This window comes from Ochotona princeps, chromosome 1 (genome assembly GCF_030435755.1).
Source record: "Ochotona princeps isolate mOchPri1 chromosome 1, mOchPri1.hap1, whole genome shotgun sequence".
Taxonomy (NCBI): domain Eukaryota; kingdom Metazoa; phylum Chordata; class Mammalia; order Lagomorpha; family Ochotonidae; genus Ochotona; species Ochotona princeps.
The window spans coordinates 83,899,675-83,925,187 of record NC_080832.1 but is presented as its reverse complement, the minus strand read 5'-3'; the positions used below and the strand labels follow the sequence as shown (position 1 = coordinate 83,925,187).

At 35.4% G+C, this 25,513-nt stretch overlaps 1 protein-coding gene across 1 annotated transcript in view; it reads left to right on the top strand.

The window, feature by feature from the left end:
• Nucleotides 1-25,513, top strand: part of RIMS1 (regulating synaptic membrane exocytosis 1) — a 452,176-nt gene that overhangs the window by 374,411 nt on the left and 52,252 nt on the right. Inside the window, 1 exon segment of the mRNA XM_058661479.1 lies at nucleotides 13,659-13,894. Within this exon segment, the coding sequence (XP_058517462.1) occupies nucleotides 13,659-13,894 (236 nt within the window).

The following is a 25,513-nucleotide window of genomic DNA, read 5'->3' as shown; positions in this document are numbered from 1 at the left end:
ACAAGACAACAAATAATACTGCAAATAATAAGCACTGAAAATATTTGAGATTCTCAGTATTTCAGATTTGCTATATGTGGACCTTACAGTTTCAATTCAGTGCTGACATAAATATGCCTCAACGAATGTGTTTTCAGCTGTACATAAAATATGCACAGCACGTATTGGAAAAGGTAAAATGATATCTACTGAAAATGTACATGCAACATAATTACAAATGAATCATGTTGTATCTGACTTATCTGTTTTTATATCTCAAGAAAATGTTCTTTGAGAAAAGAAGCTGAGTTTTCGTGGTACTGCTCTCACTTATTTGCCCTTCATCACATACCTGTTGCTTTGCAGACAAATCACAGGTGTTTCATACAAAATCAACTTCAAAAAGCATTTGTAAAATTAAATCACAAAAAGCTATCAGATATTCTGCAATGTTAGAAGGTTTGTCATAACCAACCATTTTTTTTCATCATCATTTAAATTTGTAATATAGTCTGAAAGTTGGCTCTCTTACTAAGTGGATTCTAAACACAAACTTACACAGCAAGTGTGATGAAGTAGTTTTTGATCTCAGAGAGCATTAATATTATAAAAACTATTTACAATATGTACTTATAATATTATATACTATATATAATATGAAATACTATTTATTTAAAATATTTAAAGCTGTCATGTTCTGAATGCATAATTTAAAGGCAATAAAATATTTTTTTCTATACAAACAGAAGCTTTGTAGCAATTTTATTTACTGAAATTTGGCATTTACTATCAATCATTCAAATAATCAAAGTGCATAATAAGTGCAAATAATAAGTGCATACTCATACAGAAACATTCCTGTATTTATTTGGGAATTCAAAATAAATGATTATGTATTATATATTATAATATATTATATATTATATATTATAATATATTATATATTATATATTATATATTACAATTGTGTTCTGATAGAGAGCCTATGTAGCTTAATATATTCTAAAAAATCAAGTCAGGCTGTGAAAAAGGGCAAGAAAATAATTTCAGATATACCTTATTTCATACAATTCGTTAGGAAATCAAGAAATTTAAAATTGTCTTTCATATTTTATGAGAGCATATGAAAAATTATTTACAGTAGAATATTTTGGTAATTTAGTAGTTCAAAATAAATAAGTATGCCAGTTACCCTGTAAGATATAATATAATAAAAATCAATTATTCGTACTGAAGCAAAACATCAAAAGTGATCGAAAAATCATTTTTTATTGTTTTATTTTAGCTGTCCTAAGTAATTGTGAAGGCTTGCTTGTTGTGGTGTAGGAAGGCGGAGATCTCTGAGGCTACTAAAAAGGAAGACTGTGAGGTGGGGATTAGGTGAGAAATGGAGGATCAATCCGAGCACAGGCTTACTTGCTGAATAAAGAATACCTGAGAAAAGTGTTCCTAAGTGTTCTTGTAGTGTGTCCCTTCATGGCATTGTAGTTTTACTAGTTAATAGCCATTGAGGTATCACTTCTGTTATTCTGTAAGACTACAGTAAATCTGTAATGATGGAACTAACATACTGCATATCCTTTAAAGGGATTCTGTGGTAAGCATATTAATAAACTCCTCTATGATGCATTTTTGTGTATCATATTATTATAATTAAGAACCTATGCAGGAAAAGCATATATCCTAAGAGCTCTGTTACTTGTTTTTTTCAAGATTGCTATTAATTGCTGAAACAGATATCACATGGTATAACTTAGATATATGATACAATGATTCAATCATATGCTGTGTTAAAATACAACAAAGATGACAATGGTCACTTACATTAAAGTTTTCAATTTTTATTACAAATCATGAAATTTTTCTGAAAATGAAATTGCTAAAGGAAGTAATCACTTGAAATCAACTCTTAAAGGCCTTTGGTGCCAAAAAACTCTATGTATTCATCCTTCATGGAATTAAACAAAAATTATTTTATTGGAAAAGCAGAGACAGAGAAAGAGGGGCAGAGATCACACATCCTCTGGTTCACCATCGAATGCCTGCAAGTAGCTGGAGCTGGGCTAGGTTGAAGCTGATAGCCAGGGGACATAATACAGGTGTCCAACTTGGATGGCAGGAACCAATCTGAGCTGTTTGGAAGCTGGCGTTGGAAGAACTGGGACTCAAACCCAGGAGCTCGAGTGCAGATGTTGGCATTCCGTGTGGCACTTCAGCTGCTAGACCAAACTCCCAACCCTGTTCGTGGCATTTTTAAAACATGTTCTAACATGTTATTATTTGTAGTTTTGTTTTTGTAACTAAAATATTTTTGTAGCAATTTGAAGTCCTCTCTGAAAAGCCATCCTGTTATTTTATAGTAATTAAGCAAACATCTTTAATGTAGCTGGTCTGTGTAGAAATGAGAGCAAACCAAAAGACAAAATTTTGCGTCAAGTAGCAGCCACTGAGGAAATCTTCATGTGTGTGAAAAATGTATTTTTGATTTTTTGGTTACTTATTGATACCCAGCTGCTAATTATAAACCTAGCACTGTAAAAGCAGTTGGAAACTCACTGTTTTCCTGATCTGAGCATGAATTCTGGCTTTGAGTGGTAAATACATTGGGCAAATATTTATCTTTCTTCACCAACTAACTGCTTGTTTAGAATGGATAGCATATCCTTTTTTCCTGAACCAGTACCTCCAAAACTTCACCAAGACTGTGTATCACTTTCATAATATTGTCCTAACTGTACAATACCATTATTATTGTATCATTGCATACATGTACTAAAAATAATGTGGGGTGTTCAACTGAAAAATGGTCTATATGTTCTTCGCTTTTTCTATTCAGCTGCATCATATAATTATTGGCAAACTCATTTTATGAATATAAGTAAACAGGAATAAATATGTTGTATTACCTGACTAATAAACAGTAGGACCAGAATTGCCAGCTCAGCTTCAAAACACTTTCTTCTAGTTCAACCATACCTTATTTTTAATTTTTAGTGCAGTATGTGAAATGTATAAATGGAGTGAATGATTATGAATCCTAATGTATATACCACCAACCTTAAACATTCAAATATTTTAGCTGAGTCTCTTTGCTCCCACTCTCTTCCATCAACATATATCAGGTAAAACCTCCTACCAACCCGGGTACCAGTTTCATCCTTTGTCACGTCTGTATACATCCTGGGTCTGCTTTGGACCTACATTTCAGAAGTCTGACATTTCTTGCTGTACTGATGGACATAAATTAATAGAACATGTTAGTATAACTTGTATCAAATAAGGCTGATATCTTCGCCTCACTGTTATTCTTGATCAGGAACATTACAACTGTTTTTGTCCTGATGCTGACATATTCACTTTAGAATACATTCGTAAGTTCTAAAAAATAAACCTTTATTTTAGAACTATAATTAAATATTCAAATTGAGAGTTAGTGACATCTTGGGAAGATTCACTCTTGCAGCATTTCATATGTCTCCATTTTCTTTATATGCTTTGAGAGCTCTTAGCAAATTTTTTTTATTAATTACGTTGCATTATGTGACACAGATTCATAGGCTCTGGGATTCCCCCATCCCCTCCCCATGCCCTCCCCGCCTTGGTGGATTCCTCCACCTTGTTGCAGTATTACAGTTCAAATTAAGTCTAGATTCTTTCGTTGCAATCAGATACCAAGCATAGAGTCCAGCATCTTATTGTCCAGATAAATTCAGCAGTTTCTTAGGGAGACCTTCTCTGGTCTGAAGGTAGAGCTGTCAGAATATCATCCTGATCAATTAGAAGCTCCAGCACAACATCAACAATTTACAACATTATGGAATTAATTGACATGGTATTGAGTTGTAACAGTGCAATTCTTAACCACATCCTGTGACTACTTGATTGACCCTTCAATTTTTGTGCACAGAACCGGCTGCTATGCACCTTAAAGTGGCAGTAGGGTACTATTCAGCTGTCTCGTGTCTGTTTTCATTTTAATATTTAGCAGTTTATTGTGTTGACGCATAATTTTGCTGAACTTGGTAGATTTTAGGATAGTCTTAAACTGGCTTATAAATCTAAGCACGGCTTTGTCTACAGTTGAGGTGCAGAACAGTTTTAGGAGGGGTGTGCAGAGAAATCTTCCATACCCTAGTGAAATTTTAAAATCACATAATTTATTTATGACTGGCTGTTGTTATTATTGTGATGGTGTCAAGAAGGGTTTCTTTATATTTTCTACCATTGCTCTTTTACAGGAATAAAACTCATTTTTCTGTTTTTTTTTTTTAATATATCATTTAGAACTAAAACTTCATAAAAGGTTGGTTTATTTGAAAGCCAGAGTATCAGAGAAACAGAGAAAGCTGTCTTTCTAGTTCACCTCCCAGATGATTTCAAGACCCAGGGCACTATCAGCACCCAGAAACTCCATGCTGTTCTCTCATGTGTGTAGCAGTGGCCCACTGCCTTCCAAGTCGCATCAGAAGGAAGCTAGACCAGAGACAGGGCAGCCAGGACTTGAAACTTCTAAAATATGAGGTGCTGATTTCACAGATAGCAGCTCAACAAAATGTGCCTAAACACCGGCCTTAGATCTAATTGGTTTTGTCATGAAATACTACTTTATTGATACTTTGGTCTATAAGTTTGGCCTGTAATGTTTAAATTGTTTGTGGTTTTAGATATATTGACAGTTCAGGGTTTTTTTAATCCATTTACTAATTAGAAGATTAAATTTCCAAAAATATGTCTGATAGCATTCTGTTTTTTCTTTTTAAATCAGTTGCTTCAATGGCATTCTGCTCTGTCTTTAGTTTGGGCCTAGTTATTTCAAATGTTCTAAGTGTGATTGATGACCAATATTTTTGGTCTCTTTGTAACTATAACACAAATGCCTAGGAAGATGAATCATCTCTAACTTTCAGAGATAAATGTTGTTGTTTTTTTTATCCATACAATTCAGAACTTCAAATGCTTTTGAGTCTTTTGTCTGCTTAATTATGACTCATTGCAAAGGTAAAATCTCTCTGTGATGAGGCTCTATCAACTTATTCATTCTCTCCATTTTTCTGAATATGAGAGTATGTAGGCTAAAGTTCAAAATTCTGTTCTCTTCTTAGTGATTTAAGCCTAAAGAACTAGGTAATAAATTATTTACCACAACAATTTTATTTTACCTTAAAGTCTATTTTGTTTTATACAAGAACATGAGCTTTTTGAAATTAACAATTTATTTGTTTATGTAATTTTACAACAAACTCTGCAACCACACAAGGAAATTTTTTAAAGCTGTTGAAAATTAGACATGGGAGTTGAGATGATTGAGATATGAAAAAAATTTTAAGTCCATGATGTCTTCAAAAACTCATAAAAGATGTGCACTGTTAAAAGAAAAAAAAAACTTGGCAGGACTTTCACAATTCTTTGAATCAAACTTATTTTGAAATCTCTTTCTATAAGCTCTCTGAAGTTTTTTCATATGTATTAGTTTTATCTCTCAACAGCAAATAGCTAGATTTATTTTATTTTATTTTATTTAAAGATTTGTTTTTAGTCCAAAGTCAGATATACAGAGAGTAAGAGAGACAGAGAGGAAGACCTTCCATCCGATGATTCACTCCCCAAGAGGCCGCAATGGCTGGAGTTGAGCCAATCCAAAGCCAGGAGCCAGGAGCTTCTTCTGGGTCTCCCACATGGGTGCAGGGTCCTAAAGCTATGGTCCGTCCTCAACTGCTTTCCCAGGCTACAAGCAGAGAACTGGACGGGAAACGGGGCTGTCAGGACTAGAACCGGCGCCCATGTGGGATCTTGGCATGTGCAAGGCAACGAGTTTAACCACTACGCTATCGCGCAGAGCCCCCTGGTTGTTTTTTGACGGAGTTATTGCTTTTTAATTTTTCAGCACAATTTAATTAGTGTGTGAAATATAAATGCTTAATTAATCAATAAAGCTAACATTAAAAATTATCTCCACTTCCTTCTATGTAAAACTATTGTATAATTTAGCTCCTCTGCTAGTCCTCAGCATACGTAACTTTTTTCCAATGTTTTAATTATGGATTAGTTTCTATCTTGCATGATTGCACATTGGCTTTCTTTAAATACTTTACATTGACCATGTAGTATATTACCTAAGATTTGGTTCTGTCTTCCTCTCACTGAGAACACAACTTGAAATGAGTAAGTAAAATCATGTTGATTGTACTTCCCAAATGGATCTCCTGATGAAGGAATTAAGATAACAGTAAATAAATGTTTTGTAAGAAAAAAGATGAAACCTTCATTTGTGAAGCTAGTGAAAAACCACATCCCTAAACTGTAAAATTCAGAGCCAGCAGAGGTAAGATGTAGGTAGGCTTCATCCCTGGAATAGCTTGAAATGATGCTTTCTACTTCAAAGTGTCAGATGGTTGACTTACGGGAGAAGCCTCACAGCTGAGTCAGACATGGGCACAATTGAGTGACCATGTGTAGGGAATTTCAGTCAAAGTTCTTCAGGGTAGATTGCAAAGAAATAAATTGATACAACACAATTAAGATGTATACATTTTCGTTACTAATATGATGATTCTGAAAACTGCATAATTGGTATGGATCATTCTATCCTTGTTTATAAAATAAGCAATAATGTGATAGTCCCAACCATAACAACACATCTTTTTTATATAAAAATATTGATTTAATTACTTATTCATTTAAAAGACAGAGGGAGAGATAGAGACAGAGAGATGTCTTCAATCCACTAGTTCTCTCCCCAAATGGCTGCAGTAGCCAGGACTGGGCTAGGCTGAAGCCAAGAGCCTGGAGCATCATCCAGGCCTGCTACTGTGGAGTGGAGACCCAAACACTTGACCTATCTTTTGCTGCTTTCTCAACTGTGTTAGGAAGGAAGCCAAGACTTTAACTGGTACCTATGTGGGATGCTGGTACTGCAGGCAGTGACTTAATCTGCTGTGCCATGACTCTGGGCCCAACAGTACAATTAATCTCATTTCCCACATGTGAAATTAGAAATGCTGAATAAAAAATAATGAACAAAAACTGTTGGGGGGCATATGAGAGCATTCCTTCTTTAGGCAAAAATTTGAGTAGCTTCAATCTTTGAAAGAACGGAAAACTACATGGTTAATACCAAGTTTATCCCAGTTTCCTCTGAAAGTACTTCTACTTTAATGATATGTGATAATAAAGCCTAAACCGAGAACAGTGGTCTTTAAACAGCATAACACAGAAAAAGAAATGGAAACAGCCCAGTGTGGTAGCCTAGTGGCTAGAGTCCTCGCCTTGAACATGCTGGGATCGCATATGGGTACCGGTTCTAATCCTGGCAGCCCTTCTTCCCATCCAACTCCCTGCTTGTGGCCTTGGGCTCCTTATTTAGATCTATTCAGCTCTGGCCATTGCAGCCACCTGGGGAGTGAATCATTGGATGGAGGATCTTCCTCTCTGTCTCTCCTCCAGTCTGTGTAACTGACTTTCTAATAAAAAATAAATAAATAAGTAAATCTTAAAAAAGGGCGGGGGGGAATGGGGTTTGTGGGTAAGCCTTCAGAATTTACTACAGATTTCGCTGAAGTAATTTGTAAAGATAATTGTACTTAAATTCCCACCACATTAGAAAAGCTGGATAAAAATACCTGTGTTTTCCTCCAAAACTCAGAGGGGCCAAACTGGAATAAGGATTATGTAAGTCCTTATAAAGTTTAAAATGTGGCTTTGCACAGAAAATCTATCAACCCAAAAAGAAACTTTCATCATTTGTAAAGAAAGTTAATATTGTTCAGAGCCTAAGCAAGTTGTTAACAAAATGAGTGGGATTTAGTTAAAATCTTTGAGTTATACTTTAAAAAGAAATGTGTGTGTGTATGTATATGTGTGTATGTGAAAATTCACAAGAATAATCTAATGGTTAAAATATTAATGGTTAAAAAATCAATAGTTAATATACCCAAGAACCCATAGAAAGATAGCTGTGCTCAGCATAGATCAAAAATCCATTTTTAAAAAATTAGATGGGGTTCAGTGTTGTGTTGCAATGAGTTAATCCACTACCTATGACACCAAAATCCCATATGACCACCAGTTTGAGTCCCACTTCACATGGGAAGGCAACAGACGATTGCCCAAATACTTATGTTCCTGCCATCCGTGTGGAAGACTCAAATTTGATTTCAAGCTCCTGGATCCAGCCAGGGAAGATCCTGAATGTTGCAGACATTTGAGGAGTGAGATGATTGGATGGAAGATTTCTCTCTGTCTCTCCTTTTCACTCTCCATCCATACCTCTCTTTAACTCTACCTTTCAAATAAGATCTTTTTAAAATGATAATTCTGAAGACTGAGAAATACAGAAAATTTTAATAGATGGGTTTAATTATTTATTTGAAATACAGTGTTACAGAGAGAAAGAGATAGTTCTCCCTTTTGCTAGTTCACTCCCGAAAAGGACACAGCCAACAGAGCAGAACAGGTCCAAGAACAGTAACCAGAAACTTCTCTCACGTGGATGTAAAAGCCCATAGACTTCAACCATCCTCCACTGTTTCCCCAGGCACTTAACAGGGAGCTAAATCAGAAGTGAAACAGCTGGGACTAGAACCAGCACCTCAGTGAGATACCGACAGCACAGGTGGCAACCTCACGTATTATGCCACAGTGCAGGCCACTGTGTATCTGGATTTAATTTCTGGCTGTGGCTGCTGACTCTCTGACTGCCAAAGAAGACACTGCGAGGGAAGAAACGATGGCTCAAGCAATTGGATTCCTACCATGTATATGAGTCTGGAAATAGTTCTTGACTCCTGGGTCCAGTCTCAGGCTCCTCTAAGCATTTGGTATGCAAACCAATAAATCTTAACTCTCTGCCTTTAAAATAGATGAAAACATGTTTTCCAAATTTTAACTAAAGTTTTTTAAAAAATAAACTTCTAGCCTACAATGTTACGTCTAGAAAATATTACCAAACAAACATACCTTTCTAGCAAATAAGTGAAATTATAGATAGATACACAATGGGTACTGCAAACAGTGCTAATGGAAATTCTTCATGTTGGAGGAAACTGTCTCCAGCTGGGAGCCCTAAACTTAAAGAATGAAGAACATTAGAAACTAGCATTAATGTTAACAATATTTTGTGTTAGTTAAAGCATATGTAATATTGAGAATTTGTAAAGTTCCTGGGTGAAAGGAAGAAGGGAAGTAAATGGGCTTAAGCTGTTGTAGCTAGGCATTATGCTGAACTTGGTGAAATTTGTAATTCAAAGTATACTATGGCTGTTCTGCATGTTTGAATCTTTAGGGTAGAAATTAACAGCCTAACAAAAGATTACAGAACTCAGATGCTCATGATAAAGCAAACCGGGAATGATTAAAATACCCAATCATTCTAGTTAGGCAAAAAAGAAAAGCGAAAAAGAACAAACAGATATGGTAATTAAAAACATACAAGCGATAGACTTACCCCCAGCTCTATGAGTAATTGCACCAAAAGTACATTACTGAATACCTATCACCAATATCATAGGTTTCAGTACTGTTTACAGAGGTATTTAAATGATATTGTGAACAACTGTATGCCAGTAAGGTTTACAACTTGGGTCGAGGTGAGAAAACCATGGCTAAAAGCTAGTCCTGTGTCTATTTTATGATAAAAGATTTATCAAAATACATGTAAACCCATTTAATTGCATACTGTCCATGATTTTTTTTTTCCTCCACCAAAACACAAGAATGGAGCAATAGCAACAGAGACAGTAAGGTCCTTCAAAATTGTATTTACAGTGTCATCCTTTACAAAACAAAATTTTTCCAAACCTTACTTTGATGAAATATACAAATAGCTTGAAAACTACAGCAGACTAAAAATGACATAGAATACATTGTAAAATTTCCAGAGCCCTATTTTTATTTTTAAGAATGATTTGATAAATTTGTTAAGCATTTCCACATAGAAAGTTCCTGACCCAGGTGAAGTCGCTAACAAAGTATTCCAAATATTTAAAGAACAAATATTCTTTTTGACACACATTGTTCTAGAAGAGTAAAAGGAGAAGTATTTCCAGGCTCTTTCTATGAAGCTAGTCTGTCCTTGATCAATGTGGTAAGCAGATGACCGGACAAGATAAATGGGCAAGAATATCTCATAGACACAGAGGCCCCAGACAAAATTTCACCACATTGAATTCTCACCATAGTGAATTCAGGTAGATAGAAGAAGTGATTGAAAGATAGACTTTCAGTATGCAGACTTTTGTTCTGGATTCTTTCACATAAGCTATAATGTTTTCCACTTCATCCACTTTGCAACATCAGTTGATATCTCATTCCTTTTTGTGGTTTGTAATATCCCACTGATGGGCATTTGGGTTTGTAATTTTGACTAATGAATAAGCTTGATATGAAGAGCCATATACGTGTTTTTTAATAAAAATATTTATCTTGGATGTAAAGTATCAACTAATAGAGAATAAGAGCTCTAAACCATAGTAATATTTGAGAATAGCAGAATACTGCTCTGGAAATACACACACCACTCCACACCGTGAACATGTTCAAAGAAGTCAAGGCAAGGGAATAATTTTTTGGGGGAGGAATATTTTTAAATGTTAAGTGAGGAGTGTTACATAAGATATTTTAAAACGATAAATTCTTGGCTGCATAGACTCAGAACAAGTGTGGCACCAGCCCAGAATTGAATGGATGGTTCACAGATAACCTCGTGGAACCCTGTTCTGTGTCCATTTACAGTAGTTTTTTTGGAAGGCTATTGCTCTAGCAGTCCCTTGTGAATAGTTATTTATAGGGATACATGCATAATATTTTCTCCTTCACAAATTCCCAATTCATATTCTCTCTCTTGAAAAAAAGTGACTCCATTCTTATTTAAATAACATTCATAATACCTAAGAATGAAATTTCTGAATAATATGTTAGCTCTATCTCTGACTTTTTACTGCAATTGTCATATAATGACTCTTAAGTTTAGCTATATTTAAGAGTAACTTATGTGCCAAACTATTCTTTCAGTTATGTCCTCCAGTCTTTCCACCAGCGATTTTAGGGGTTCCAGTTTCTCTTAGATCCATATCAACATTTGTTAATGTATCTTTTTATTATTTTCATAATAATGCAAGTAAAATAGAATTAGCTTGTGGGATTAATAAGATTTTTTTAAGCCAAAATTACTTAAATTATTTAACCATGTGGACATCTCCAAGGATTCATTTTATGGGGTTAGATTCTTCTTTTGAAATTCTGAGTTTTATTAAATTCTTGAAAAGGAGTATTTCTTTTTTTTTTTTTTTTTTTAAAGATTTATTTTATTTTTATTACAAAGTCAGATACACTGAGAGGAGGAGAGACAGAGAGGAAGTGGAACTGCCGGGATTAGAACCAGCAGCCATATGGGATCAAGGCGAGGACCTTAGCCACTAGGCCACACCGCCAAGCCCAAAAAGGAGTATTTCTTAAAAGGCTAGCATATTTAAAGTATTGATTCGATTCTCCCCCCCCCCAGGAATGTTTATTTATCTACATTAGAATTATGTAGTTCTGTGCTAATTTGTATAGATGGATTAAATTTCAAATGTGTGCTTATACAGTTGTCCTTAGAGTGTCCACAAAGTAGGAAAGTTTTATCATCAATTGATAAGACTTTTTAGTAAAGAGAACTAGTGACTCTGGTTTTACCATTCAGCCATAGAGTGAAAGTACATGGAAACCTAACACCAGACATGAGAAGTCTGTTCTTTCAGAATGCACCAGACATTTAGCATGTGAGTTCTCAGCAGCATGCAGATATGCAACAACAACAACAACAACAAAAACCTAGCAAATCAGATTTTGTCACCTGCCACTCAGATTCAATATATTCTTACAGACTGCCTTCCAACAGATTTCGCTCCAGGTAACATTTCTTGTCATTGCTTTCCTTGCTTTTGAGATCTATGATTAGTCACAAGCACAGAAAAATCAGAACAGACTCTGCAGAAAGCAGAACCAGAAAGATAAAACAACAACAACAAAAAAATACACATAAGAGTCAGTGAAGGAAAAAAAGAAAGCAAAAATAAGAGACTATTCTAAAGCCTCTTGAGAGTAAATCTAGAAGCCAGAAATGGGCATCCTAGGGTTTAAGCCACGAGGTGTCCTGCTAGGCTTGGACAGCCCATCTGAATCGGCCCAGACAGGGAAGCATCTGGATGTATTTGCTGTGTTTCTGACACTTAAAATGTGACTCTTAAAACTGAAATGTAGCTGTCAGAAAAATGAATGTGGAATTGCTGGGTCATAGGGTAACAACATGGTTAAATTTACCATTTACTCATTGTAGGGAAAACCCAAAGGATGATAAGCCTGGTTCCCAATATACTCTGAAGAATTCACGCATTGGTACACCTATATACAAGTATCATTACTGGACAGAAAAAAAAAGAGTGTTAGAACAAGATTACCTAGTTTCAAAACTGGATGATGTGCTGTAGATCATTGAAACCATGACCTGCTATGTTTTGCTCTTTAGGAGACAGTGATTCTTTGGTCTTTGTCAGTTTTCTTCAAATTAACATCTAGCCTCACAGGGATCTAACTCCTGAATCATAATAATAAGAATAAATAGGAAGTAATAATCATATGTTTTCCCAGCCAGCCACATGACGGTTAAACGGACATATTATATGATGCTCAATCATGGCTTTAAAAGTTAAATCATCCTTTTCTTACAACATACTTGTTATTGGTCTTAAATCTGAGTTAGAGTTATTTATTCTCTCTCTAAAGCAGTCTTTTACTTTGAAATACTGAGTACTTGGGTAGCTTTAATGTAAAATGGAGATTAATGGGTTGAGAACTTTATATTTGAGAGTCTTATTAGACATAGCCCAACCAGAAGTTAGATAAATTCAGATGGAGTTGGTGATGGCAGTTAGATAAATTCAGATGGAGTTGGTAAAAAGTGGTAGAAACCGTGAGAACAGGACATAAAGCTTGAAACCAGGTGAGACATCTAGGGTAATATTTTCATATGGAAAAGTATAGATTAGAGGGCTAGGCACTGAATATCTCAAACATTTAGTAATGAAAGAGGATCAGGGTCCCAGTGGTAATGGAAAACCAGGTAACTACTTTAAGACCAAGAAATTCAAATGATGTTTTACATGCATGACATGTTGATAATTCTAAAGGATAAGGAATGAAAGGTGACAGAATTTTGCTGCATATGCGAAAGATGATGACTTTACTACTTTTCCATAATTCATTAAGCAATGGGAAGGGTGCTATGGCAAATTTAGTGATGAATGTGTGCTTGCTGATATAAACTTTCAGAATCATAGGTAGTACAAAATAGAAAACCAAGGCTTGGAGATAACAGTCAGGGTGCTGGAGAGATTTATGAGGAAGTTTATGAAGCAGAAGTTTCAAGATCCATGATAGGACATTGAGTCACACTTCAATGATCTGAACAGTTTTTGAAGCAACTTTGTGCTGTAATGGGTTTCATTTGATCTGTGACTAGTACATATTGAGACAAGGCGATGTTGATGCAGTGTTCACTTATGTGTGGATTCAGTATTACTACTCAACCAGTCTTTTCTCCCTAAAAATGGCCTGGATTATTTCAGAATAAATTAAATTTAGAGTTTCAGTTATGCTGACCTGTAATTTATGGATGCATATATGTTTTTACTTTGTAAATATAGTTCATTTACCCCCAAAATGCAAGGCAGACGGATGGGGACTTCAGGAAGAGCCATCACGAAGAGCACCAGTGTCAGCGGAGAGATATACACACTAGAGCATAATGACGGCAGCCAGTCAGACACAGCTGTGGGTACAGTCGGCGCAGGTGGAAAGAAACGGAGATCCAGCCTGAGTGCCAAAGTGGTAGCCATAGTATCTCGAAGGAGTAGGAGTACATCGCAGCTCAGCCAAACAGGTGAGTGAAGTGAATTCAGCTTAGACATCACAAGTTTTTAATGGAGAGGCCGAAGTTGATCCTCATGCTAGGGCTTGTAATTGGATTACAGTATGTATTTGGTTATTCGTTACTTAATTTTTCTGTCTCTGAAAATGTGTGAATGTATTCATATATTTTGTGTGTGCAGCTCTCTTAAGGAATCATGTGTTTTATTTGTTGTCACTTATTTTCTTATAAACCAAAACCAATAAATATGCAAGGAAATGCAAAGAAATATTAGACATCCAAATTGAGTTCTATGTGAGAAAAGCAACAGGATTCTCCTTTTCAAAATGTTCCATAATTCAACAACTTAAAATCGAAGTAATGTCTGTATTTGTTACAGAAAAGAAGGTCAGTTGTGCAACTTGAAATATAGTCTTCAGGCTGCTATGTAACTGTGTCATTGAATTGTGCTTGTTATAGTTTCAAGTAAAAACTCAGCAGTGATTTTTTTACTTTAGAAAAATGGGTCAGTGGATTTATACAAAGAATAATGTTTTAATACAAAGTTGTGTTTCAAATATTTTTACTTGTAAGTCTTAAAAGCTTTATATCCTAAAGGGATGGATATGATGTGAAATATATCTATATCTCAAATGCACAAAGTGGCTACTTTTATATTGTAAAAGTAATAAAATTGCTAGTTACAATTATATAATATTTGATCAAACATATTAGATAATTCCACAGCTATGTAAACCAAGGTAAGTGAAATATTGAACCTATTTAAAATGTCAACACTGGTTTCTGCTAATGTAACCATTGGTTCCATTTTTCTGTTCCTTAATAGCAATATTTTATTACCACAAAATTATCTTTTATCAAAATTCTTTCATAACTTCCTTTTTATAGTTCATTCTGTATTCTGGAAAGTACTGTTTTCAGTTATGCATAAGTAAGACATTTTGAGCCATTCAGAAATTGAACCGGTGCATACAACTATTTATATGAACAGTTTTATATTATATCATGAGATTAGAATAAATCTATTTTAACTAGCATTTCTGAGACAGATCTGTTTTATTGACATGTCATAAATTGAGCAATTTACTGGGAAGGAAAGGGGTTTGTCTTAAATTCATATTTCTTTACAGTAGGAATAGGAGACATTTTCATTTCTCTTATTTTGTTCTGCTTTTTCCCCTTAGGGTAATATTCTTGGCTATTAGATGTTATTATGCTTTATGACATGGGATCTGGAGACAGTATTAATGTCCAGATTCCAAAATACTTCAATAACTAGAATAAGTGGAAATGTAATTTGATGTTGTAGTTTATTTTATGAAAAGTTGGAGGCTTATAAGATGGTTTATTTTCATCCTGCAACTCTCACTCTCTCTGCTTTGCCTGTAGATAGGGACATCTTTGTAATTCAGTATTGAATGAAGTTTATAGTAATAGAAAATGCAACCATACTTTTGCATAGGAGCTATACTTGTTATATACCTCTGTAAGTAATAAACTGAAATGACTATTAGAAAACGTTCATCCTCTTCACTTGTTATGGTCATACATTGACTTTTAACTAATATCTAACCATCAGATAATGTCTAAATTTTCAAGGTTCCTTATTAATACCCTGCTTTCAAGAACTAATTTGCAAAAATATGGGTACAAAAAGGACATTAGATTATGAAGCCGTGAGAGAAAAGTAGTTCTATCCCAAGTGATTACACAAATCAAGTTGAACTTCTTTTCTTAGGATTCAGCTTCCTAATATAATGGTGGAGTTAACTAGATCGCTTCCTGTGTTCTTCCCAGGTGTAAATGTTATGTTCCTTTTTCTACATCCTGTTTTTATCTTTCCATTGATAGTCTAGCCTTAGATGCCATCCTTGCAATTTTCCTAAGTGACAAATGTTGATAAATCTCAGTTATCACTCTTCAGTGCCAAGATTGATTTTCTAATTCTTACATCGTCTACTGGTGATTTTTTTCTTCCACCAATGATTATATTGTGTTTTTCTATATAGATCCACTAAAATCCACTTTCATATCCTAATTATTTGCATTTTTTTAAATTACTGCAACTTCTTCATATGACACCCAATCTGTATTTCCAGATCCTTCCGGCTTCAGGAATAGTTTTTAATTATAATTTCCAACAAGAAAATTCTTCTTGGTGGCCTCATTTTAAACCAACCTGTTATTTCCCCATCTTTCCATTTCAGAACATCCTTGTTAGTAATACCACAGTGCCTATCCCTGTAAGCTTGTAAAATAGTATCATCTTATAATTTTTTTAATAAACTCTTACCCAGGCTCATCACCTCAGAACAACTATCTGGTACGTATTCAATTCTAATGAGTTCTGTTACAATTTATTTTAATATTTTAACTGTGAAACAAATCCCATAATCTAGGGCAGTGAAGCATTTGGCGGGGAGGGGTTGGCTCTCAAATTAACAGATAATGACAAAGTACTTTGTCATGCTATTGATTGATCCAAGATTTAGAGCATGCAAACAACCTTACTTCTGTAGTAAGATGAGCAGGGTATCTTAGGGAATAGAGCTAATGTGCGTATAATAAATGCTTAAGTATGCTTAATGTAAAGAATTATTTTAAAGAATTCTCTCCTCGGTAGTTTTTTTGAAGCTTACCTGAAGATTCCCTGAATTAAAGGTTTTCTTTCCTTAGTATAACAGATGACAGATAATTGGGAAAATATGAAACACTTATCAAGAAAATATTACTCGCTTTTTTGAATCCTAGACTTAAGCACACCATTTTCTACTTTCCTTTTTATTGCCAGAAGTACACTCAAATGAGTAATCTCATTGACCCTGTTTGAAGTTTTATAAAACTGATTTCAGCAAGATGAATAGCATAGCAAGTTAAATGTGTGTGCAATTTATATGAGGATACTTCACACCAATTCTCATGCAAAATGGAATTAAAATGCTTTTATTTCTGTGTGTTTATGAAAGTTGTTTTCATTTAATTTGAATAGAGGAGTTCTAGGAACACAAGAGAGATCTAAAGCAGGTTCAACAACTCAGGCAGGACCAAATTGAAGACAGGATCCAGGAAGTCTGTCCAGATTTCTCATGTGGGTAGTCAGGACCCATACACTTGAGTCCTCACCTACTGCCTACCAGGATATGCATTAGCAGGAAACCAAAACTGAAACCACAGTGGGACTTGAAGCCACGTACTCTATTATGGGATGTAAGAGCTTAGACGATGCCTTAACCATTACACAAAATGCATGCCCCTTGAAAATTTTATTTATAGATAATATCAATTTTAAACCAAAATTATTATACTGTTTATTCATAGTGAAAATAGAATAACTTTGAACATTAAATGTACTTTCAAACCTGACACAAAGGCCTAGTGGCTAAATCCTCACTTTGTGTCTACCAGGATCCCATGTGGGCACCAATTTGTGTCCTGGATGTTCCACTTCCCATCAAGCTCCCTGCTTATGGCCTGGAAAATCAGTAGAGGATGGCCCTAATTCTTGGGACCCTGCACCCAGGTGGGAAACCTGGAAGATGCTCCTGACTCCTGGTTTTGAATCTGCTTAGCTGTAGCCATTGTGGTCACACAGTTAACCAGCGGAAGGAAGATCTTTCATTTTCTCTGTGTCTCCTTCTCTCTGTATATCTGCCTTTCCAATAAAATAAACAAAATCTGTTTTAAAATTCAGTATATTTTAAACCTTAAGAGAATGACAAGCAAGGTTTTGGTTATCTAGGTGCTTCTACTAAATATCTTCAGCCAATCCAACATATAGCTAAAATCCTATTCAGAAAACAGTAGCTAAATTAGGTTGAGGTCTGATGAAGAAAACAGAAGTTTCAAAGGGAGAAAAAATGCCTGAGACAAGAGTATTTTGTAATCAAATCAAACTTTAGGTAAAGCTTAGGGATGAGCTATAAAATGCGTGAAAAATATATATTCTTTGTTAAAAAGTATTTATTTATTTATTTGAAAATCAAAGCCACAGCCAGACCTAAATCAGAACAACAGGGTCCAGAGTCAGTGTCCACACAGAATACTGATCTCACAGACAGTGGCCCCTTCTGTCACACCACCCTCCAACACAACTGTATTCTGAGTTTGTTTAGTGGTGAAACTCATGTGTATAATGTGAGTTTTTCTCTATCTACTGTACTAGTTATGTGATATCGCCAGAGGCAATGAATTTACAAATGAAGGCATTATTGGTGAGAGTATATAAATCTGTGAAGTTACATCCCTGAATACACTGTTAAAATCATGATAGTAAGAATCACGAAAAATGACAAGTACTCATGTTTCTAAATGAATAAAATCAAGTCACATTCGGATTTCTAAGTCCTTTCCATACACTTCGAAGTTACCTATTTGTTTGAGTATGTAGTATTTCATACATGATGATCACAGCAAAGTGGTGAACTTTTATAATTATTATTCCCATTTTAAAGTTGAAGAAACTAAAGGCACAGAGAGATGAGCTTATTTGCTCCAGGTGTCTGGTGCCAGAGTACGTACTGTAACCCACTGTGATAAAAAGAAGAGCTTGGGGAAAAAATGCTTGGCAGATATATATGTGCTTACTACATGCTGGACACCATGTCCAGCACACGACAAAGAGCTAGGAACAGAGGGATAAATGAGATGTTGTCCCTGTGCTTCAGAGTAACACAAGGCAATAATACAAAAACCAAAAGCCACACATAAAGGTTACATGTAAATATTCCAGCTCAGAAAAGGGCAAATATATAAGTGTAACAGAATGTAATGTTACAGAAAAGCATACAATTCATTCATGAGCTTTCAAGTCTGTGTTGAAAAGATGAGGCCTGAACATGGAAACAGACACAGATATATAAGGGAGGACTTTCCAGGGTAGATGGGACAGTATATTGATGGTCATGACAGTAATAAGTGTTTTGTCCCCTGGAATATGTGGATTCAGTCTGAGTGGATTCTACTACTATGTAAAAATTATTTTAATTTTTAATTATTAAAATTATGTCCTTTCTCAGTACAGGGCATCTTAGGATATATCTGAGATCAAATAATTACTGTATATTCTAGACTATGATTTCTGCTTAGGACTTCTGCCCTTTAGGAAAAAAAATCTGTAAGTGTAAAATGTCATATGATTTAAAGACTAAAATTAAGTTTCTAAGGATGAGGAAACATTCAAAATTGGCAGATACTTGTGTTTGCACTATTTGGTAAAATTATCATGTACTATATCATTACCAGTTGAGAGTGTTTTGTTGGATATTTTTCTGCATACTGGGAGGATTTTAGTGCTTATGTTCTGATTATGGAAAATATTGCACAACTGTTTTATAATTTTCAAACAGTTAAGAATTAGTTATGATGTAATAAGAATGTACACAGGAGTCCCTTCTAGACTTCATTAATAATTGATATATCATGTTTCCAATATATTTTATCATTATATTTTTTTCTGCTTTCTAAATCATTTTCCATGAAGGCCGCATTGACGGCCCCCTAATTCCATACTTGTTTTCTGTTGCTTCAGCATTCGCCAGTGTCTTTTTATTCCTCTCTCCTTAAATTCCTAGATTGAGTTCCCTGATTTTCCTGTCAACCTGCTGCAAACGCAGAATTAGAGAATCACATCTGGTATGCAGATATGCAGACCAAAATACTCAGTGTAAATGCATATTTTAATAATATGCCACATAAACAAGGATGCACCAGAAAATCCCAATGAGTTGAAAATGATACACACTTCCTTGGAGTAAACGAATCAGAACCTGTATACTTTTAAAACATCTTTCAGTCACATTAGTCGCCTTGTTCTGTTTATGTGGGTTGGGTGCAGGGAGTAGGACCTAGGGCTTTACAGATTCCTACCCACTCCTGGTCTAAACACTCAGCAAAGCCTTGTTCTCTACTCCTGGTGCTTTTAGCATCACCTATTTTAAAGTTAAGGCACTTAGTAAATGTTTTTTCTTCCTCTTTATTTAATGACTTCATTTAAGGGTGTGTGTAGTATCTGTGTAGTAGGGACTGTCATATCCAGATGTGAAGATGCAATGCAGTGAGCATCTCTACTTCCATATCAAAGATGGACTGTCAATGAAACTGTTCAATACATCTTGACAATAGGATGCTGGACTCTGCCATTTTCCATACCTACAATGTCAGGATACACTTAAATAGAAGAATGAAGATCTATACTGTTGTAATAATATAGGGGAAATCAGTCGTGGAGGGGGGAGGAAATCCAAATCCCAGAGCCTGTGGAACCATACCATAAAATAATAACTAAACAAATAAAATTTTTAAAATAATAATAAAGTTGAGGCACTTACAGAAGACTGGAGTGACTGCCTCCTGGTTGCCTCTTTTTCTACAAACCCATGAGGCAAGTAGTGGTAAAGCAATTTTGTGGCAAGCAGAGGATATGTAACTAGAGGTAAACGCAAATGTGGGAATCACCAAAATAATCCCAGCCTATGAGTATAGATTGGCTACTTGGGAAATAGGTTTATTAGAAAGTCTGTGGTCAGTCGTCAATATCCCTGGTCAGTCGTCAATATCCCTCTAAAATACTTTGCTCACTATTCGATAGGAAATTTTTAATACAGCCATGGAGGAACATCACCTGAGCTTCTGGAAGCTTAAAGTGGAAGCAAGAGCATAATATCAGTGAAAAGTTCACAGAAGCAAGCCACGTGAGGTTGATGTGCAAAGGCAGAGTAAGCACAGTGAGCCAGAGAAGTGGAAATGAGTGAACTCATACAGGAGAAGAATGAGCGGAAGCTGGGCTCAACCATGCAACGTGCAGAATCAGGAGCAGCTCATGCAAACAGGAAGAATATGTAGAGCATGCAGGAGGAATAGTTATGAGTGACTAAAGAGAAGTAGAATCCCAAGGGCAGCAAGAATTTTAGTCAGGCTTGTTAATTCTCTGGGTTATGAGGACTGAAAACTTACTCCAGACCTTAAACATGGATAGACTAATGAGGAAGTGGTGAGGTTGCATTCTAGTACAGAATTCTGCATAGGCTAGAGGCCATTACACTCTTCAGTTTGCCAGTTTGCACTGCAGCTGTCTCCTCTAACCAGTCTCTTCCTCTCCTCTCTCTCTCTCTCTTTTATTATAGTTGGGATGTGGCTCTTGACATGGATGTGAGGAAATGCTATAGTTAGAGAAGCCCACGGGGTGAGGGTTAAAGAGTCTACAAGCAGGTAGAATGAGGCTTCCTCCAGTACCCCTAAAGGTTGTTAGATGAATGAGACTGGGACAGGAAGGATGGTATGAGCCTGTATTCAAGGCCCTTCGTGTGACAGAAAAAAAAAAAAAGATCACTTATGAGCAATTCATTCATTCATCCTTCTGGCGTTTATTAAGCATTTTTTGTGTACTTCACCCTATAATTGAGGGAGTAGTGGATTACATTTGTATTTACATATCAGAATAAAGGAAATCTATGTGTGTTTCCTAGATGGAATGTGATGGGGCAGAAAGATTTTTTGAAAAAAACCCTCATACAAAGAATTTGGAATAATGGTGCCAATATCCAGAAAATAGAGAGCTTAAATTCAAAGGCACATATTTATTCTTTGGAAAAGGGAGGATAGTTGTTTTCCCAGAATTTTTTTAAAGATTATTTAATTTTTATTGCAAAGTCAGATGCACAGAGAGGAGGAGATACAGAAAGGAAGATCTTCTGTCCAATGACTCACTCCCCAAGCGACCACAAAGGCTGACGCTGAGCCAGTCTGAAGCCAGGAGCCAGGGGTCTCTTCTGGGTCTCCCACACAGGTTCAGGTCCCAAAACCTTGGGCCGTCCTTGACTGCCTTCCTATGCCACAAGCAATGAGTTGGATGAGAAGCGGGTGCACTGGGCCCCAGAATTTTTGTTTAAACAAAAGGGGAATTGGTTGGAATGAAAGAATAAAGTAATGGGAATAGTGAAAATGAGGAAGTTTGAATCACTGTCCGTTGATCTCATGGCAAATGTGGTAAGAGCAGGTGGCAAGAATGAGACAGACTGAGGGACATTGTAACAAGTTGGTAGGAATGAAGCTACTGCTGTGCAACACTGGTGTCCTGGTTGATTTTTGAATATGTTAACTATCAAGAAAGTAACTTAAAAAAAAAACATTTATCACCCATCAAGCCTACCCACAGGTGTGTAGTTCGCATTAACAGTATCCTGTTTGTTGAGATTGTCATCCTCCACTTTTGTTCATCTTCAGTGTCTTGCCAGAGGTTCTGAGATCATCCTAAGAGTCTTTGGGATCAAGTTGTCAGCAATATTTAAGACCCTGAGATTGTTTAAAATCTGCTTGGCTCTGTCTTCTTGAAATCATTTCAAAGTTCACCTGCTGTTGACTGCCACTAACTTGACTTTTTTCTGAATTCTCCTTTTGAGGGAAAATTGAATTTCTGTCCTCTTGCTTCTACCTACTATTATTTCTTTCTAAGGCACTGAGTAAATGCTTTACTGTTTTCATTCTGAATGTTGTTATAAAAGGCTTTTTTATTTGTACTGGCATTTTATCTCCATGAAATTACATAATTATTACCATAAAAGAAATGAAGCAGCTCACGAGGTTGGTAGATGAACCTAAAATTTATAGGGTTTATTATAAGATTATGGGCTAATCCCCCACGAACTGGTGCCAGCATCCCATATGGGCAGCAGTTCGTGAGTTCGTGTCCTGATTGCTCCACTTCCCTATCTAGCTCCCTGTTTATGACCTGGGAAAAAGTAATGAGGGTGGTCCAAGGAATTGGGATTTTATACCCACATGGGAGACTCAGGAGAAGCTCCTGGCTCCTGGCTTCAGGTCAACTCAGCTCTGGGCATCATAGCCATTTGGAGCGTGAATCAGTACATGCAAGACCTCTCTCTATTTCTCCTTCTCTCTGTAAATATGCCTTTTGACTAAAAATAAGTAAATATTCTTTTAAAAATTTGTTTGCAAAACATGTTTTCTAAAAAAAAATTAAGTGTATCTGTGTCAGAAAATAAGCTGATAAGAATTATGGATTTCTTTTTATTATTATATTATTTGATACAATTTAGTTAATGATGGGATCTCCCTTCCCCCATTCACAAATTATCTCACCCTCGCCCAAGTTCCCCCACTCCCCTATGTCCTCCCCTTCAGTCTTACAATGAGTGTCTTTCATGAATTTTCACAAGTCCATCATGCTGCCACTGGGGTGTCTCCCAATAATGTAGGAGATTGTTAGTCATTTTGTTTTGAGTTCATCCTTGTGGTACATGCATGGGCACTTGTATCTGTTTCCACCTATGGATATGTAATTTCGTTACATTTCCATGATGTTTCCCCTGAAGTACAGTCCACCACAGGGAGAAGCAGCAGAAAATAAAGGAAATTGAAGCTTCATCCACATGAGGCTAATAATGAACATACAACAAAGTATCAATGTGGCACTAGGGTCAGATATCATGTGTTAGCTATAAGATAAGATAATATGATGTCAAATCTAAGAATATTACATGTGCATTTTACCTTATATCACTTCTCACTTACTTGACCTTTTGTAATAAGATCTTGTGATGTAATTCAAAAATCAACCATCCATAAGAGTATGATTGTATATAATCATCTGAGATTGTTAATATCCCTTTAATCACTGTTATGACTTCTTTTTGAAGAATCATGGATTTCCAGGGCGTATTGCTAACTTTTCACAATGGAATCATAGGTAGATATTCAGAAAATTCTCCCCTTTCATTGACAAAATAAAAATTATGATTGTAATGCACTCAGTTCTCAAGCAGGAGTGCTTGGGTTATCTAATTTCCATATGAAAAGACCTTATTTTAAAATTCCAATGTCCACAAACAATAATTATACCCAAAATAAGTTCATAATATCAAGTTCCAGTTCTTTTCTCAAAACTGAAGCAGGCCAAGCAAATTATAAATTATAAAAATTCTCTTCCTGGAGAACATATTTTGTTAATCTTGGAAAATAAATTTGTCGTGTCTGTCTTACGACAATTTTTCCTCTTTTCAACCAACAAGGTTCAAAAATACTCTGTAGCTTAAATATAATACTGTATTGCAAAGAGTATCTTTGCTTTCACAAATATAAGTTTATAGCTATAAGGAAGGAAGGAAGGTTAGGGTGGTCTCAGAATGAAGATTCTAAAATGTTTGGTTATGGTGGTGGGTTTGGCTGTGGTGTCTATTAACAGTGGAAGAGCACAGTTCAACAAACAATGTGAGCTTCCCCCAAATTTCAAAAACTCAAAGATTCTGTGAAGCAAATCTTACTTAAAAATCTAAGTTCCTCATCTGTACCACATTTAGTTGATTCTTTTAATTGCACAAGAAAAACATTCTGCAGAACATAATGTTTTATGTTCTTTGTTTCCTGAGCATGGTGCCAGAAATGATTCTGAAGTCTGCAAAGCCATCAAGTGAATGTAAGCATGGGTTCTTTTATTTACTGTTGCTCTCTGGCTTAGGAATTCTCTACTGTTGATACAGATTCAATTCAGCTATGGCAACTCAACTTCTCAAGAGATGCTCTAAGAAGGATTAGTATCTTCAACCATAGTTGAGCTGCTCTAGTCTTGTTCTTTTCCTTACTCTGAATTATACATTTTTAGTTTTTCTAAGGTATACGGTCCCATTTAAATTGGTTTGGTAGAAAAATATTTGAATGGAATTAATTTTTGTAATTTTAGCCTGTATTTCAAGATTTGGAAGAGAAAAACAGTTTAATTTCTTCAAAAATATAAAACTTGGGAAGTCAAATAATTACAGAGAATGGAAATTCTTTTTAACTGTACTGAGTTAATTGTTAAACATGAGATGAATTTCAGAATATATCACTAAATATTTGGAGGATCTAAAGATGTATTTTAAAGCAAATGAATAATTTCTAATGCATCCTCATTTAATTCAGAGTAGTTTTAAATGGAAATTTCTTTTTAAATGTAAGAAAGCAAAGCAGAAGATATGCAAAATCCTACAACGTCACCATTAATTGTGAATTCAGTATAAAAAATGTTACTATATTGTTGTCGAACCTTTTTATGTGTTTATTAGTATACATAATTACTGAAATCATTAGAAATAATAACTTTGATTTATTCATCAATTAATGCTTGCCAGCCAGTATTTTAATTGCTTTGCATATGTCAATTTCTGCACAAACGTAGGTTATTATTAGTATCTCGGTTTTATGGATACTATGACTTGTCTGAGACAACATAATGCTTAGAAATTAGAGTTTATATTTTTAGCCATTTCAGTTTAATCCCATTTAAGAGTGTCCACATACAAAAAGATGGTACTTTTATATAGCCTTTGAAATAACCATCACTTTATGATATAGTATAGTATAGTATAGTATAGTATAGTATAGTATAGTATAATATAGTATAGTTTGCCATGTACTGGGAGAGTGATTGGTAGAAAAGGCCTGTGCTTGCTAATTCTGGCCAACTTGAGCTTAGAGCATTCATTGGGAAGGTATTTTTATGCAATCCGTGTACTCATTAATTTATAAAAGGCAGAAGAAGCCAATGAAGTGACTTAGGAAGGATGGAATATGAGGCAGGAGAAAATAAAAATGATTCAGAAAGAAAGCAACATGTTGAAGGCTTTTTGGACTTCAGAT